Below are 16,785 nucleotides of genomic sequence, written 5' to 3' on the forward strand. Positions count from 1 at the left end.
GTCATATCTGTCACGGATTTACCAGTGTGTCTCCTGCTCGCCCCTCATCTTCTCCACTTTGAACAGCAGATCATCCACCTTGGAGCCTTTCCTGCAGGGACACACACACACACAATTGTCCAAATAGTCAGTGACTGGAAGTCACGACTGGTGAGCACTCTCAAAAGTTTCAAAAAGTTACGGTGCACGGCGCAAAAAATAACAGAGGGACAAAAAACCAGCACTCAAAATAAATCCTTTTGGGTTGTTTTATTTACCTTCAAGCAGATTGACAATGAACGTTTCGGCGTGAGCCTTCTTCAGCATTGTGCTGACAGAAGACGGACATGACGTATAAATAGTGTCAAACCGGAAGTACAATCAATTACATTATCAAGTACTGGAAATATCTCACAACATAAAATAACAACGAATATAATATCAAAAACATCAGAGAATATCAAAAAAGAGATAAAGGTACAATTTTAAACAGTATACTTGTATATAAGTCTGTATATATTACACAGCAGGAATGCAATAATGTTTTGCAAACGAGAAGAATGAGGCTGGATGGCCACACTTGTGTTAAATAAGCACAGATGGAAAGTCAACATATTAGAATAACAAAAATCAGTAAGAAAATATTAAAATAGAATTAGAAAAATACATAATAAAATGCATATAAGTGAATGCATCGGATAGAGATACTGCAGGTCCACACATGACGCTCCCACACTGCCTTACAGTGCAAGAGCATCATGCGTGAACCCACAGCACATCCACCCGATACACACACACACACACACACGTCAATATGCAAGTGGCTGGTAAATGTGCTTAACTCACCAGCCAAAACAAACAAAAGGTAATGTAAATATATTGAGCGGCTGGTACAATGTGAACATTCACTGGCCATTTAAACTAGAGGGTCTTATTTGTGTCTGCTGGTCAGGATGAATAGATCATTTTAAAGATCACTTTGTGCGTCATTTCGTTATTTGCAGGCCTACAACAAACTGACCTACTGGCAGACAGATCAGCACACAGGGGTGGGGTTTCAATGCAGAGGAAGCCCAATCCAAATCCATCCCTTCTTTTCAAAGGGACTCGTTATGAATAATAATAGCCTTGACCCCAGGAGTAAGGAGGTATGTTGTGAGGCCTTCCAGGAGTAAGAAGGTATGTTGTAAGGCCTTCCAGGAGTAAGGAGGTATGTTGTGAGGCCTTCCAGGAGTAAGAAGGTATGTTGTGAGGCCTTCCAGGAGTAAGGAGGTATGTTGTGAGGCCTTCCAGGAGTAAGAAGGTATGTTGTGAGGCCTTCCAGGAGTAAGAAGGTATGTTGTGAGGCCTTCCAGGAGTAAGGAGGTATGTTGTGAGGCCTTCCAGGAGTAAGAAGGTATGTTGTAAGGCCTTCCAGGAGTAAGGAGGTATGTTGTGAGGCCTTCCAGGAGTAAGAAGGTATGTTGTGAGGCCTTCCAGGAGTAAGAAGGTATGTTGTAAGGCCTTCCAGGAGTAAGGAGGTATGTTGTGAGGCCTTCCAGGAGTAAGAAGGTATGTTGTAAGGCCTTCCAGGAGTAAGGAGGTATGTTGTGAGGCCTTCCAGGAGTAAGAAGGTATGTTGTGAGGCCTTCCAGGAGTAAGGAGGTATGTTGTGAGGCCTTCCAGGAGTAAGAAGGTATGTTGTGAGGCCTTCCAGGAGTAAGAAGGTATGTTGTGAGGCCTTCCAGGAGTAAGAAGGTATGTTGTGAGGCCTTCCAGGAGTAAGAAGGTATGATGTGAGGCCTTCCAGGAGTAAGGAGGTATGTTGTGAGGCCTTCCAGGAGTAAGGAGGTATGTTGTGAGGCCTTCCAGGAGTAAGAAGGTATGTTGTGAGGCCTTCCAGGAGTAAGAAGGTATGTTGTGAGGCCTTCCAGGAGTAAGAAGGTATGTTGTGAGGCCTTCCAGGAGTAAGAAGGTATGTTGTGAGGCCTTCCAGGAGTAAGAAGGTATGTTGTGAGGCCTTCCAGGAGTAAGGAGGTATGTTGTGAGGCCTTCCAGGAGTAAGAAGGTATGTTGTGAGGCCTTCCAGGAGTAAGAAGGTATGTTGTGAGGCCTTCCAGGAGTAAGAAGGTATGTTGTGAGGCCTTCCAGGAGTAAGAAGGTATGTTGTGAGGCCTTCCAGGAGTAAGAAGGTATGTTGTGAGGCCTTCCAGGAGTAAGAAGGTATGTTGTGAGGCCTTCCAGGAGTAAGGAGGTATGTTGTGAGGCCTTCCAGGAGTAAGAAGGTATGTTGTGAGGCCTTCCAGGAGTAAGGAGGTATGTTGTGAGGCCTTCCAGGAGTAAGAAGGTATGTTGTGAGGCCTTCCAGGAGTAAGAAGGTATGTTGTGAGGCCTTCCAGGAGTAAGAAGGTATGTTGTGAGGCCTTCCAGGAGTAAGGAGGTATGTTGTGAGGCCTTCCAGGAGTAAGAAGGTATGTTGTGAGGCCTTCCAGGAGTAAGGAGGTATGTTGTGAGGCCTTCCAGGAGTAAGGAGGTATGTTGTGAGGCCTTCCAGGAGTAAGAAGGTATGTTGTGAGGCCTTCCAGGAGTAAGAAGGTATGTTGTGAGGCCTTCCAGGAGTAAGAAGGTATGTTGTGAGGCCTTCCAGGAGTAAGAAGGTATGTTGTGAGGCCTTCCAGGAGTAAGAAGGTATGTTGTGAGGCCTTCCAGGAGTAAGAAGGTATGTTGTGAGGCCTTCCAGGAGTAAGAAGGTATGTTGTGAGGCCTTCCAGGAGTAAGAAGGTATGTTGTGAGGCCTTCCAGGAGTAAGGAGGTATGTTGTGAGGCCTTCCAGGAGTAAGAAGGTATGTTGTGAGGCCTTCCAGGAGTAAGAAGGTATGTTGTGAGGCCTTCCAGGAGTAAGAAGGTATGTTGTGAGGCCTTCCAGGAGTAAGGAGGTATGTTGTGAGGCCTTCCAGGAGTAAGAAGGTATGTTGTGAGGCCTTCCAGGAGTAAGGAGGTATGTTGTGAGGCCTTCCAGGAGTAAGGAGGTATGTTGTGAGGCCTTCCAGGAGTAAGAAGGTATGTTGTGAGGCCTTCCAGGAGTAAGGAGGTATGTTGTGAGGCCTTCCAGGAGTAAGAAGGTATGATGTGAGGCCTTCCAGGAGTAAGGAGGTATGTTGTGAGGCCTTCCAGGAGTAAGGAGGTATGTTGTGAGGCCTTCCAGGAGTAAGAAGGTATGTTGTGAGGCCTTCCAGGAGTAAGAAGGTATGTTGTGAGGCCTTCCAGGAGTAAGAAGGTATGTTGTGAGGCCATCCAGGAGTAAGGAGGTATGTTGTGAGGCCTTCCAGGAGTAAGGAGGTATGTTGTGAGGCCTTCCAGGAGTAAGAAGGTATGTTGTGAGGCCTTCCAGGAGTAAGGAGGTATGTTGTGAGGCCTTCCAGGAGTAAGGAGGTATGTTGTGAGGCCTTCCAGGAGTAAGAAGGTATGTTGTGAGGCCTTCCAGGAGTAAGAAGGTATGTTGTGAGGCCTTCCAGGAGTAAGGAGGTATGTTGTGAGGCCTTCCAGGAGTAAGAAGGTATGTTGTGAGGCCTTCCAGGAGTAAGAAGGTATGTTGTGAGGCCTTCCAGGAGTAAGAAGGTATGTTGTGAGGCCTTCCAGGAGTAAGAAGGTATGTTGTGAGGCCTTCCAGGAGTAAGAAGGTATGTTGTGAGGCCTTCCAGGAGTAAGAAGGTATGTTGTGAGGCCTTCCAGGAGTAAGAAGGTATGTTGTGAGGCCTTCCAGGAGTAAGAAGGTATGTTGTGAGGCCTTCCAGGAGTAAGAAGGTATGTTGTGAGGCCTTCCAGGAGTAAGAAGGTATGTTGTGAGGCCTTCCAGGAGTAAGAAGGTATGTTGTGAGGCCTTCCAGGAGTAAGGAGGTATGTTGTGAGGCCTTCCAGGAGTAAGAAGGTATGTTGTGAGGCCTTCCAGGAGTAAGAAGGTATGTTGTGAGGCCTTCCAGGAGTAAGGAGGTATGTTGTGAGGCCTTCCAGGAGTAAGAAGGTATGTTGTGAGGCCTTCCAGGAGTAAGGAGGTATGTTGTGAGGCCTTCCAGGAGTAAGGAGGTATGTTGTGAGGCCTTCCAGGAGTAAGGAGGTATGTTGTGAGGCCTTCCAGGAGTAAGGAGGTATGTTGTGAGGCCTTCCAGGAGTAAGAAGGTATGTTGTGAGGCCTTCCAGGAGTAAGAAGGTATGTTGTGAGGCCTTCCAGGAGTAAGGAGGTATGTTGTGAGGCCTTCCAGGAGTAAGAAGGTATGTTGTGAGGCCTTCCAGGAGTAAGAAGGTATGTTGTGAGGCCTTCCAGGAGTAAGAAGGTATGTTGTGAGGCCTTCCAGGAGTAAGGAGGTATGTTGTGAGGCCTTCCAGGAGTAAGGTCTGACTAGTCATAACTAGGGCTGGGCAAAAGGGGTGGGAATGGCAGAGGAACTCAGTCACAATATGATACTATCATGATATTTGGCCCTCGATAACGAGTGTATCACGATACAGCGATTCTGCGATAATCAATAAATTGCAAGAAATGTCATCACGATACATCACGATATCTGTGTAACTGAAGAGGAAACAATAGTGTAATAATAGAGTTAAAGAGCAGGGACAGTGGACATGACACTCAAAGCTTTTCCTACCCAAGCATAGAGAAATCACAGTAACACCCCTGAGGTCATGTCCTGCTTTGACAGGTGAACGTCCAAATAAGGAGCCCAGAGATGTTGAGTTAAAGGGTCTCTAGCTGCTATGATATGATACTTCAACAAAGGGACTGAGGGAATGTGCCCACACACACACACACACACACGGTGATATGTGAAGAGCTTTGGGTGCCTTGAAGTGCGCTACGTCCGAACACAATCCAATCGATTATTATTTTTAGTGAAAGCAGAAAGTGACATAAAATAACAGTGTTGCCAAAACAGCAGAGAATAATGGATCTGATTAATAACAGCGCTGAGAGAATACTTAACATATCAAATTATCATTTTATCATAACTGTGCTGGTTGTCTTGGCTCAACATGATTGCAATCAATGTTAAGGAATTCCCTTTTTATTTTACTTTTTTATGCTTACAAAGGAAATGTGACTTTGTACCGGTACTTGAGTTCTCACCCCTGCAGGTGATTTTGGTATAGATTGTGTTTAAGGCCATTGTATTTAAGCCAGTAGTATTCTACCATATAAGTGACCTGTATTTTTCATCATTGCAAAAAGCCACAGCACAGTAAAGAGGATACTAATGTGGTGTGTAATTCTTCATAGATCTACTAGCCTCTACACTTTTGCTCTCAAAGTGACCAGACTGATGCATTTTACTTATAAAATGTGAAAATATATATATATATATATATATATATATATATTTATATATATATATATATATGGGGGGGGGGTGCTATGGTCCACCCACCACAACAACTCAACATCCTGTGGGAAACACTGCGAGCCCACCAGGCCCTGAAGGCATCTCTCACCATGTGAACACAACCAGAGACACGAGGAAATGGGCCATGAAGGCATCTCTCACCATGTGAACACAGACAGACACAAGCAGACGGCCCCTGAAGGCATCGCTCACCATGTGAACACAGAGACATGAGCAGACCAGGCCCTGAAGGCATCTCTCACCATGTGAACACAGAGACATGAGCAGACCAGCCCCTGAAGGCATCTCTCACCATGTGAACACAGACACGAGCAGACCAGGCCCTGAAGGCATCTCTCACCATGTGAACACAGAGACACGAGCAGACCAGGCCCTGAAGGCATCTCTCATCATGTGAACAGAGACACGAGCAGACCAGGCCCTGAAGGCATCTCTCACCATGTGAACACAGAGACACGAGCAGACCAGGCCCTGAAGGCATCTCTCACCATGTGAACACAGACACGAGCAGACCAGGCCCTGAAGGCATCTCTCACCATGTGAACACAGAGACATGAGCAGATCAGCCCCTGAAGGCATCTCTCACCATGTGAACACAGAGACATGAGCAGACCAGGCCCTGAAGGCATCTCTCACCATGTGAACACAGAGACACGAGCAGACCAGCCCCTGAAGGCATCTCTCACCATGTGAACACAGAGACACGAGCAGACCAGGCCCTGAAGGCATCTCTCACCATGTGAACACAGAGACATGAGCAGACCAGGCCCTGAAGGCATCTCTCACCATGTGAACACAGAGACACGAGCAGACCAGGCCCTGAAGGCATCTCTCACCATGTGAACACAGACAGCAGCAACATGTGCACCAGTGTCTCTGCAGCCTCTGTATGCAAAGCAGCCTAACTGAAACGTCTCCTGTCACAGCTTTAACTGATCCAGCCGGCCGCGCCTACATGGTGGTTAGCTTCCACTGAACTCAGGATAACACGTTGACCTGCTTTCTAAATACTTACAAACTACTTAGCTGATCCATGTTCTCTGTGCTCTACTGCAGCTGCCCACTGCTCCTGTCTCGACCATGGAGGACATCGAGCCACGATGGGGTAAACACAGAAGACACATTTCACAGCACCTCTGAAGCGTGTCTGTGTGTGTACTAGGGATGGGCATTTAAATAAATTTCCATATAACAAAATGCCTCTGGCAGAAAAACTGAAGACTTTAAATCTTTCAATTAAAGTGCTCTCCAACACTCCTCTTAAACCAGGCAAACAAAACTGCTCTGCTCTCTTCATTTCCGCTTCAGTGGCTGGCTGCTGAGTGCTGATTCACCTCGGCAGCCCCTCCCCCGGAGGTCTGCCCCACCCCCGGAGGTCTGCTCCACCCCCGGGAGGTCAGCCTCTCCCCCGGAGGTCAGCCCCACCCCCGGAGGTCTGCTCCACCCCCCGGAGGTCAGCCCCACCCCCGGAGGTCTGCCCCACCCCCCGGAGGTCAGCTCCACCCCCGGAGGTGTTGTTTTCTGTCTCCTAAAACTACGGTAGTTAGATTGTGCCCTCACCTGGTTGCGACCTAGCCTCAACGCGAGACTCATCAGTCATTCTTCCTTCAGAGTCTCGGATGCGTGGTCCCTATAGCCACTGCAACGCCGACTTGCTGACAACGCTGTGGCTGCACGCGATATACACACTATCAATCACAATAAAACTGTACCTACCTCCAAGACAATGTTAATAATAAATAATAATAATAATGATTGGATTTATATAGCGCCTTTCCAAGTGCTCAAAGCGCTTCACAGAATCATTATTCGTTCACACCATTCGTACCGGTGGTTCGAAAGCGTGGCAGCCACACATCGGCCATGTTGTTATCCATGGGATGGGTGCCCTGGCACTCCCAAATAGTGTGTACTTTCTAATACCGAGCCCTTTTTCACATGGCGGATCCGATGCTCAAAATTGTAAGCTGCACTACACCCTCCCAACCACTGAGCACCGAACCGATTGTTTCCCACAGGATTTTGAGTATTTGTGGTGGGGGACCGCAGACCCCCTAGGGGGGTGCGGGGACATGCCCCCCCGCAAGATCTTTTTAAACATTTTAAAGTAAAATGCATGAATTTGGTGTACTTTGAGAAAGCTTAAGAGCAAAATTAAAAGGCTAGATCTATGAAGAACATGTCATCATTACTGTGCTGTGGGTTTACAATGACAAACTAAATTTCTCCCTATAGGTCAGGGATACTCAACTTGCTTTGCCACTTTCGTGAAATGATAGAAGGCGAGGGGCCAGTTAATAAACAAACAATATACATTTTTCTGTAGCGGATTGTAGGTTTTTGGGGTGTCAGCCGGAGTTTAGGCTGACAGTGTTGTGCACACCGGATAGTTAAGTTAGTTAGGTTAAGTACATACATAAGTGCCTGGGAAGCGAGCAGATGGCGGTATTTGACAATTTAGCAGCTAAATCATAGATTATTGAAAGATATTCCATATTCCAGACTGAAATGCTATAACAGAAGTATTGGCCAGAATGACATGAACATTTATTGGACACTTATTCAGCGGATATCTTGCATGTTGCGTTCAGGTGCACTGTAAAAAAAAAAAAATTGGGCAACATCTTATTGTGGCGGTCAAAATATTATTGTGGCGGCCCGCCACAAATTCCTTTATGTATGGGAAACACTGCGATACATCCGGCTCTTACGTACGCATGCTGCTACTTGTCCATTCTCCCTGCTGTAAAGTCTCTCTAGAGGCTGTGATACTGGCTACTAAAGACAGCAGCGCAATGGACTTATTTCAACACCTCCGACCAAAAAGCACAGTGAGCACTGAGCGCAGCTTGTTGCACTGCGGGCTGTAGCCTACAAGATAATGATTGCTACAACACACTCACGCGCGCACACGAACACAGACGTTATCAATGATGAAACGTTGCCTTTACAGTTCACATAATAACAAAACAACACGTGAGGCCACAGAGTACTGATAGATTGGCTGTATTCATGGCAGCTGTCAGCCTCAGCTGACTCACCTGTCCCTGTGTGTCTGAATTTCCCCCTAACTGCTATCGCAGTTCCACGCATTCCTGTTGTGACTTTGTGTTATTCTAGTACAGATATAACTCCGAGCACAGGTGGTCGCTTAGACACTGCTAATATAATTATGTCACGGAGGAACACGCAAATCCACCAGTGTCAAGTTAGCAATCAACAGCCAGGAAGTTAAGCATAGCAGCGGCAAGCTAAAACAGGAAGTTGGGTTGTTCTGCCTTCAGAGTAAAAGCATAAAATTGTCAATTATGGAAAAAAGGGGGAAAAAGAGCTCTACAGGGCAACAAATGTTTAGAGAAGTATAATAGTATAATAAATCGAAATCGAAAATCGAGTTTTGAGAGAAAAAACCGTAAATTTTAGTTTTAGGCAAAATCGCACAGCCCTACTCTGAAGGAAGAATGACTAATGTAACATGAAGTTTCAGACATAAACAATGGGCCAATGGGAGACTCTGGCCTACAGAAGTCTGGCCCAGCACATGACATCGATAAGTGGACCTGACTCAGACTCACCCAGACACATGAGCCAGCGGACCTGCAGTTGAGTGAAAAAATGGGGGAGAACCCATGATAAGGATGTGGGGCCCGCCTACCACCCTCAGCCAGGGGGGGGGCGGTAGAGAGGCCTCAGCTGGCTGAAGGCACGCCCCCTGGCTTTCTCCTTCTTGGACATTTATTTTATTCAGTTCAGTGGAGAGTTCTCTTTTTCCGTGACAGTAGGAGTGGGCTATACAGAGGTCAAAAACACTTTTTTGGTCAATTGTATTAGGTCTCAGTTTTTTTTATTCCATTCGACCTATCTCAACATGAAATTACAAAATCTTTGGCCTGGGGTCCAAGAAAAAAGTGTGCAGGGCACAAATCCAAGATGACCACCGTTTTCCCTGAAAAATCACATTTTTAGCCATAACTTTGTCATTTCTGGGTCTTTTTACTTGGTTTTGGTGTCTAACCCTATGTTTTTGGGGGTCAAGCAATCTATTTATGCATCTAGAAATAGTTACAAACCATCAGATGTTGAGTTAATACCTTCTTTTTCACCTTACCATATTTCACTATTATGTTGAATTTCAGGGGCATTGCTTAAAACATAACAGTTTTCTCCTAGAGAAGTCCCAGGCTCTTCAAACTGCAACAGGCACAATCTGCTGCCCAATAGTGTCCTGGATGTCATCAGTGCCAGGTGGTCGCTGCCAAATTTAATCTCCGGTACCAACACGCATCAGGTGATCCACACGGAAGGTTCCGTCCCCATTATCATCAAGGTAAAACCCAATATACCATCTTTTGATGCCTCTCATCCCAAATGACAGCAAGTGATTGGTTGGTCTGGAAGTTCTTACTGAGAGATCCCCTCTGCCTTTTTGGCTCCTCCTCCTCACAAGGAAATACCACCGCTTCCTCAGCTTGGTAATCACCCCCGAGGAGCACAATTAGGATCTCGATCATCTCTTTCTCTGATAACTCTGGTATTGGATCTCTTGCCTCAAGTAAGTCAGCTCAGGTGACTTCTTAAGGACAAGTGCCTTCACTTCAGTGAGTAGTGACAGATGTAACAGGCCCTCCAGTTCTTTGCACTTCACAAGTTTTCAACAAAATCATTGGGCCTCACTTTCTTTTGCAGATTCTCTCTCAACCTCTGTTTCTTCTTCTCTTTCTGTTTGTTACTCCATGTCACCTCCACTGCATCTAGGTGTTTAAGGACAGCTGTGGTTGACCGCTCAACTTCACTGCCATGTCTATCTGTTAGCATAAAGGTCATCTTTGATCCCCTTTGACTTGAACATCCTATTTCAGTGTTGGGCTGTTGGGAAGCAAGATATCCACACTTGGCCAAGTACCTCTCTGCATTCAGGTTGTTTGTGGGCAGGTTTTTCTGTTGGTCTGCAGTCAGTGTATAGGGAGGAGTTGCTCATACAGCATCAGGATCAACATCCTAATACTCATGTTTGCACTGCAATTCTGCTCCTTTCGCGGCCTGGACACACATCTCTCCAAGAAGAAGGTGATCGAGATCACTTTGTGGAGCATTGTCTTCCATTTTTACATGTGTCCACTCTACATGATAACTAAGGCTCTCAGCTGTCAGCAAGGTCACTGCAGAGCTTGGGAAGCATGTCAACCAGCAAATCCTGGCTTGCTGTCTCGACGCAGTTGAGGAAGGGCATTGTATGTAAAATTAGCAAGTGCTTTAAATCCTCCTATTATGAAGTCATTCTCAAGGTAAATGTTGCATGCTCGAACAAGAAGATTATTTAGCAGTGTCTCAAGTAGCTGTTTGATGTAGGGAATGCAATCATACTGTAGACTGCACCTGCCTGGTATCCAAGTCTAGTAAAACGTCTCTCTTTGTAGAGGCTAAATGACTTGTGTACCCCAGCTTCCTCTAGAATCAAGTCAAACTGTTCTTCTAGGGATGTTGTCTTCCCATCTCCCTCATGTGATTACAGTAATGTTGACTTATGACAGCGGATGGCTATTTCACAATCAAATTCACCATACAGTATTTTGTGGTGAAATAACAGTTAAAGGTTGTGAGATGTTGGTAATAATTAGCAGTGTAGGGTTGCTATTAATATTATTATAGTATGTCAAATTCAATCTGTTGTCTAGCTGTTTTTTCTTTTTATAATTTACCAATAAATATTAGGTCTACGGGCATGGTTCAAAATTGAGGTAAAGAAGGGGCAATTTGATCAAAAATATGTATTAACTCAACATCTGATGGTTTGTGACTACTTCTAGATGCATAAATAGATTGCTTGACCCCCAAAACATAGGGTTAGACACCACAGCCAAGTAAAAAGACCCCAAAATGACAAAGTTATGGCTAAAAATGCGATTTTTCAGGGAAAACGGTGGTCATCCTGGATTTGTGCCCTGCACACTTTTTTTTTGGACCTGAAGCCGAAAATTTTGTCATTTCATGTTGAGATAGGGCAAATGGAATACAAAAAAACTGAGACCTAAGCAAAACAAAAAATGACCCATTTATAGCCCACTCCTAGTGACAGGCTGTCTTATTTTTTTATCATTCCAAGTTAGTGTGCGCTCAGGAAGAAGGTTGTGGGGGGTTTATTCATACATTTATTCTTGAGCTTTTTCCATGTATATTTTGGACACAAAGCAAATGCTAGAAGGCAAAACCAGATAATGGCAAGTCTCACTGTCTTGACTTGTAATTACCGCTATCGTCACAACCACTGTAGCACGCATTCATCAAGATGCCACGTTCTCCCATGACACAAGACATCTGCTCGTCACATGATACATCTGGTCACATGATACATCTGCTCGGTCACAAAGGTTTTTGAAAACACCAGTCTGCATATTAGGAGCGGGTCCGAGAGTACCACAAATCTGCTGTCCCTCAGTGCCCAGATTGTGTATCAGCAGGGCTTTCTTCCTTTCCACGTCAGCATCAGCTACTAGCCCGGCGACGGCTACTACGAACGTTTCAAAGGATTCGTGCCAGTGAATCCACGGGATCTGCGGCTCGCCAGGCAGGGCGAGGAACGGGGAGAGAGGTGAGAGGCGAGAATCCATCATCCTCGTCGCCAATGTAATGTTTAATAACTTGTGGACCACGACGTAACTGTTAACGTTTTATTTTCATGCGGTCACACTGGCTCCATGTTTACAACCACACCACTTTCCTGCAGACTGTCGTAAAGTTGCCTGTGCTGTCTTAAAGGCACGGCCACAACTGATGTGACGCATACACAACAACAGACGTGTACTCGGTTATTGATTTTTCTAAACGGTTGTGATTTAATATCCGGTTAGCCGTACGTGTACACGGTGACACCCCTAGTTCCTACATCACAACAATCTGAAAAACACTGTTAACACCCTCATGAATGGGCACACTGGCCAAATCTTGTTTTCAAATATCCAGTCAATAGCCTCAGTGAGCTTTTACCTTTTGGCGTTATTCCTTGAGTTTCTGTGGGACATGTAGGTGAGCGTCCTGTGCAAGAATATCGGCTGAAAAGTAAGAAACAAACAAAATGAAGCATGTTACAACTCTACAGTAACTCACAGAGAAGTCGAGAAATGGGTTTAGATACCATGTGACTATTCAAGGAAAGGAAACACTCACGGCTATCAAGTTCCTGGTGCGGAGGAACCTGTAGATTTGCGTTGGTTCTGTAAAGGGACATCAAGTTAAATCAGCAGACTCCAGACAAAGCTTTATAGGGCTATTGACTCTGTAAGGCCAATAGCCCTATAGATCTCTGCTGGACTCAGAGATCTATAGGGACTAACAAACATAAAACATGAATAGCCTAGCTACATATACAGGAAACTCAGAATGCTAGCCTAGCTACATACAATAGCCTAGCTACATATACAATAGCCTAGCTACATAAACAGGAATGAGCATTTTCGGAAGGAAGGCAAACACGTGGTTGAATAGTAGCTACAGGTCGATTCAAATAATGCATCTATGCATATTAGTCTCGGCTAATTAAAGCTCCCGTTTAGTTGAAATGAAAAAAAAACGCACAAAGCCAGTTAACATTGAGCTGCAAAAACTAACATGACCGTCAAATATTCAATGATTAACTCACAAGTGTGACAGCGTGGGAACACGTGTCATCAGTTGGTTGTATTTGGTCAGCAGCAGTTATTGCTTAAATATAGGATGTTTAGTGTTTTATTTATACCGATTATCAAAATCCTGCGTATCATAAAACGGCATAGTAGATTAGATGAGTTAACGTTACAGATGTGAACCGAACTGTCCCAGTAGCTATACAACAAGCATTAATCTCGCCATTTCAGGTCCACATCAACTTATAACACTGATATTCCTAAATGAACAACTTGTTGACAGCAACTCACTCTCGAAGGCCTGCAGGAACAACTCGTGGTCGCTCTGAGTCAGTTGCATGTTGGGCTTCTTGGCTGCAGCCATCGCGACAGAAGACTGGCAGAACCCACCGCTGGCTTTGCCTCCAGAACCGAAACCAACTGGGCCAGTACCACCCTGGCCTCCGCCTGAAGAACCCTGCTTATGCGGAGCCATCTCAAAACAAACAAACAGCCAAGGATTCTGTCTACCAGTGCCCGAGATATGGAGTCAAAAGTCGGGTCCTCTTTGTCAAAACAAAAGAACCGGGTTTTGCAGAAAGAAAAGCAGTCGGTTAGGGGGAAGGTTCATTTTAGAAGCGGTTCATATATCTGTCATGTAAGTTATATCATGTGTAGCCACAGTCTCCGTTTCCTTTATGCTGTAGTTTCACAGAGGGAGAGGTTGTTGAACGGACTGGAAATGCGCGAAACGAGAGAACAGCCTCCGGAAAGCTGCCGCGGTGCGTTAGCTAGCTCAGCTGGCTGGGACACACACTTCCTTAGCTTAGCCAGCTAGCATGGCTAGCACTGTGCGACCCGGGAACTCCGACTGAACTTTACCGAGACAAAAACGCCATGTCAAGTCACGGCTGGAAACGACTCGTGAAGAATAGTGACAAAACATGTCATCAGTAGTTACCAGAATAATTCACATTATCTATCGATCGCCTGCTGATAAATTAGGTTAGGTTAGCAGCAGCTTGTGTGCACTGCTGCAGCACTGTTCAAAATTTCAAGCTTGATACACTAATAACATATACGACGTCCGGTGATTATTTTCAAAATAAAACATTACGGCTGAACATTATTGCGACGTTTTTTAATACTACTGGGGGCAGTGTCGACATGGAAGTAAAGACGACAGAAAGGAGGTACATGTGTATAGTAGACTAATATTCAAAAACGCTCTGTACAATCTCTTTAAATAACAAATGAGTGTATTTATTTTGAAGGAAGGACGTGTCTTTGTTCCGTATTATTTGGATTAGCTGCACTAACTTGACAAATGCAGCTTCCACTTTGATTTGTGTTGAAAGAGCCCGCCTTCGCACACTCTTACCCAATCAGGGTGCTTGTTTGTAAAAGATAATACTGGCACATTGCATTCTATATGATTATAATTCTATTATTCTAGATCGACATATTTTTTACATAGGCCTACTGTATTATACAGCCTATAACCCAGGACAGGTGAGACAACTTTGGGGAGTGCGCTGATGGGAACCCGACACAGTGCAGTGCAGAATTTCGTGCAATTCGGCACAGCGCCACCTATTGGCCACACAAAAAGTGGTTTATCTCGAGAACCGTTGGTCCGATCGACTTCAAACTCGAGGAGTGAGCTTAGGGGGACTCAAGAAAGTGCAGGGAGCTGAATTCTGTGCAATTTGGCATAGCGCCACCTACTGGCAACACAAAAAGCGCTTAATCTCCATAGCCGTTCATCTGATCAACTTCAAACTCGGGGAGTGCGCTTAGGGGGGCTCAACAGAGTGCAGGGAGCTGAATTCCGTGCAATTTGACATAGTGCCACCTACTGGCAACACAAAAAGCAGTTTATCTCGAGAAACATTTGTCCGATTGTGACTTCAAACTTGGAGAGTGCGCTGCTCGGACCCCGATGGAGTGCGGTGCCGCATTTCATGCAATTTGGACTTATTCCAGGACTGTCTGTATGTCTGTCCTTCACGTATCTCGAGAACCGTTTGTCGGATCGACTTCAAACTTGCGCTTAGGGTGACCTGACAGAGTGCAGTGTGTGTGCTGGGGGGAAGCGCCCACGGGGTGGTGCGTGGGGGAACGGGCACTGCACTAGTTTTGAATAATTTCATTCAAAAAATAACACTTTCTGCTTATTCATTTTCTTTATAGCCTAAATGAGTCTGTTTTTTTAAGCTAGAGACCTTGTTGTACCTCTCCTACAGACAGTGACATGCTCTCACACACTGCACAGGAGTGAATACACTCACCAAAAATATAACCATAAAATACAATGAGGACTAAAATAGCAAATGAGCACATAGTAGCCTACTCAAGCTCACACAGCATTGCTTTCCACTGACAAGTGAAAATATTCCATTTGGCGCACACACTTCACATGGAAAGCAAAGTAAAACACTGCTGCTATATGTATGTTTATATTATATTATATATATATATATATATATATATATATATATATATATATATATATATATATATATATATATATATATATATATATACTGTGTATATATATATGAACATTGCGATTAAAAGTAGGCCATATGTGACCTGCTCGGACAAAATCAGTCACATGTAGAGAGGCCCGTTTGTGTAGAAACATGATTTTATGAGAAAATATTGATTTTGGCTGTTTTGGGGTTTCATAAAGCTTTGGCTTTCATTCTGTGTAAAGATTATTGTGAAATTCGAATGATAAATATAGCTTTAAAGCTCATACATTTAGGGTGACAAGCAGAACTAGCTTACTTTGTCAAATTGAGGCCGTTTTTCAAAAAACATAGTTTTAACAGTGTATAAAACGCAAAATGTGTTTCCAGGTCAATGTGACTGATTTTGATAGAGCAGGTCACATAAGTTATAATAATGAATATTATGATTAAAAATAGGACATCTAGTTTAGAATGAATTTTGTGATTTATTATTCCAACAGTGTTGCCTTTAATGTTGGCCAAGACAGCAGTTTGTTAAAGTAACTTCAGCAGCACAGACATCAGCGATGAACCACAGGAAGTGACTAAGGTACAGCAGTCATCTGCCCAACAACAAAAAACTCAAATATTAACATAGTAGGTCATTAGACAATCAATCAAATATGTCAGAAAACCATGAGAACATTTGATGATGTGCATGATACAAAAAGTCACAACCTGCCTCTCCAGAGTAGACAAAACTAAATAAGCGGAGCTTTGAAATCACATGTTCTCAATCCCTTCTTCTCTGTATGAACAAAAAAACAAGTGAATCACATGTGAAAGATGAATTAAATTAGCAGTGTTGACACATTGAAACTGTTTGTGTTGCGGTTTATTCTTCCTCTCTAATATTATATTATATTATTATATATTATTATTACATGATATTATAATATTACCCCAGGATCAGAAAACAGGTGCCAGTTTCTAGCTCTTTGTGATACAGTATTTATAGCTCTACTGTAGCGCTGTGAAAACATTATTTCCAAACAGCAAACTGAATCTCATAATCCCACCAAAGCACAAAGCATCATGGACGGAAACCACATTCATAGAGCATTTTCTGCAACTTCCATGTTGGCACTACAGTACAAGCTGGAACTCTTCCTGACACCTTTCATGACAAGGATTTAATTTAAAGTCCACTTAAAAAGTCACTTAAAAGTCAAATTCAAATTCCAAACAATAAAACCATTACAGAAGTTTTAACAGCCCACCACCCCACCAATCAAAAAAAACTGTATTTCTCTCCCTGACTGATCACCCATTGGTTTAGACTTCTGATTGATCCCTCCCTGCATTATGTCCCGC

General features: G+C 44.3%; 1 protein-coding gene across 1 annotated transcript in view; it reads right to left on the minus strand.

The window, feature by feature from the left end:
• The window catches only part of LOC310788229 (polycomb protein suz12-A-like), a 43,175-nt gene extending 29,688 nt beyond the window's left edge, over positions 1-13,487 (minus strand). Inside the window, exons 1-4 of the mRNA XM_083649771.1 lie at positions 13,268-13,487; positions 12,522-12,568; positions 12,342-12,406; positions 23-91 (exon numbers count right to left, since the gene is read on the minus strand). Of these exons, the coding sequence (XP_083505897.1) occupies positions 23-91; positions 12,342-12,406; positions 12,522-12,568; positions 13,268-13,451 (365 nt within the window). The 5' untranslated portion in view covers positions 13,452-13,487. The remainder of the gene's footprint in view (positions 1-22; positions 92-12,341; positions 12,407-12,521; positions 12,569-13,267) is intronic.
• Positions 13,488-16,785: the final 3,298 nt, after the last annotated feature.

This window comes from Poromitra crassiceps, assembly GCF_964638095.1.
Source record: "Poromitra crassiceps genome assembly, chromosome: 13".
In the NCBI taxonomy this organism is placed as follows: Eukaryota; Metazoa; Chordata; class Actinopteri; order Beryciformes; family Melamphaidae; genus Poromitra; species Poromitra crassiceps.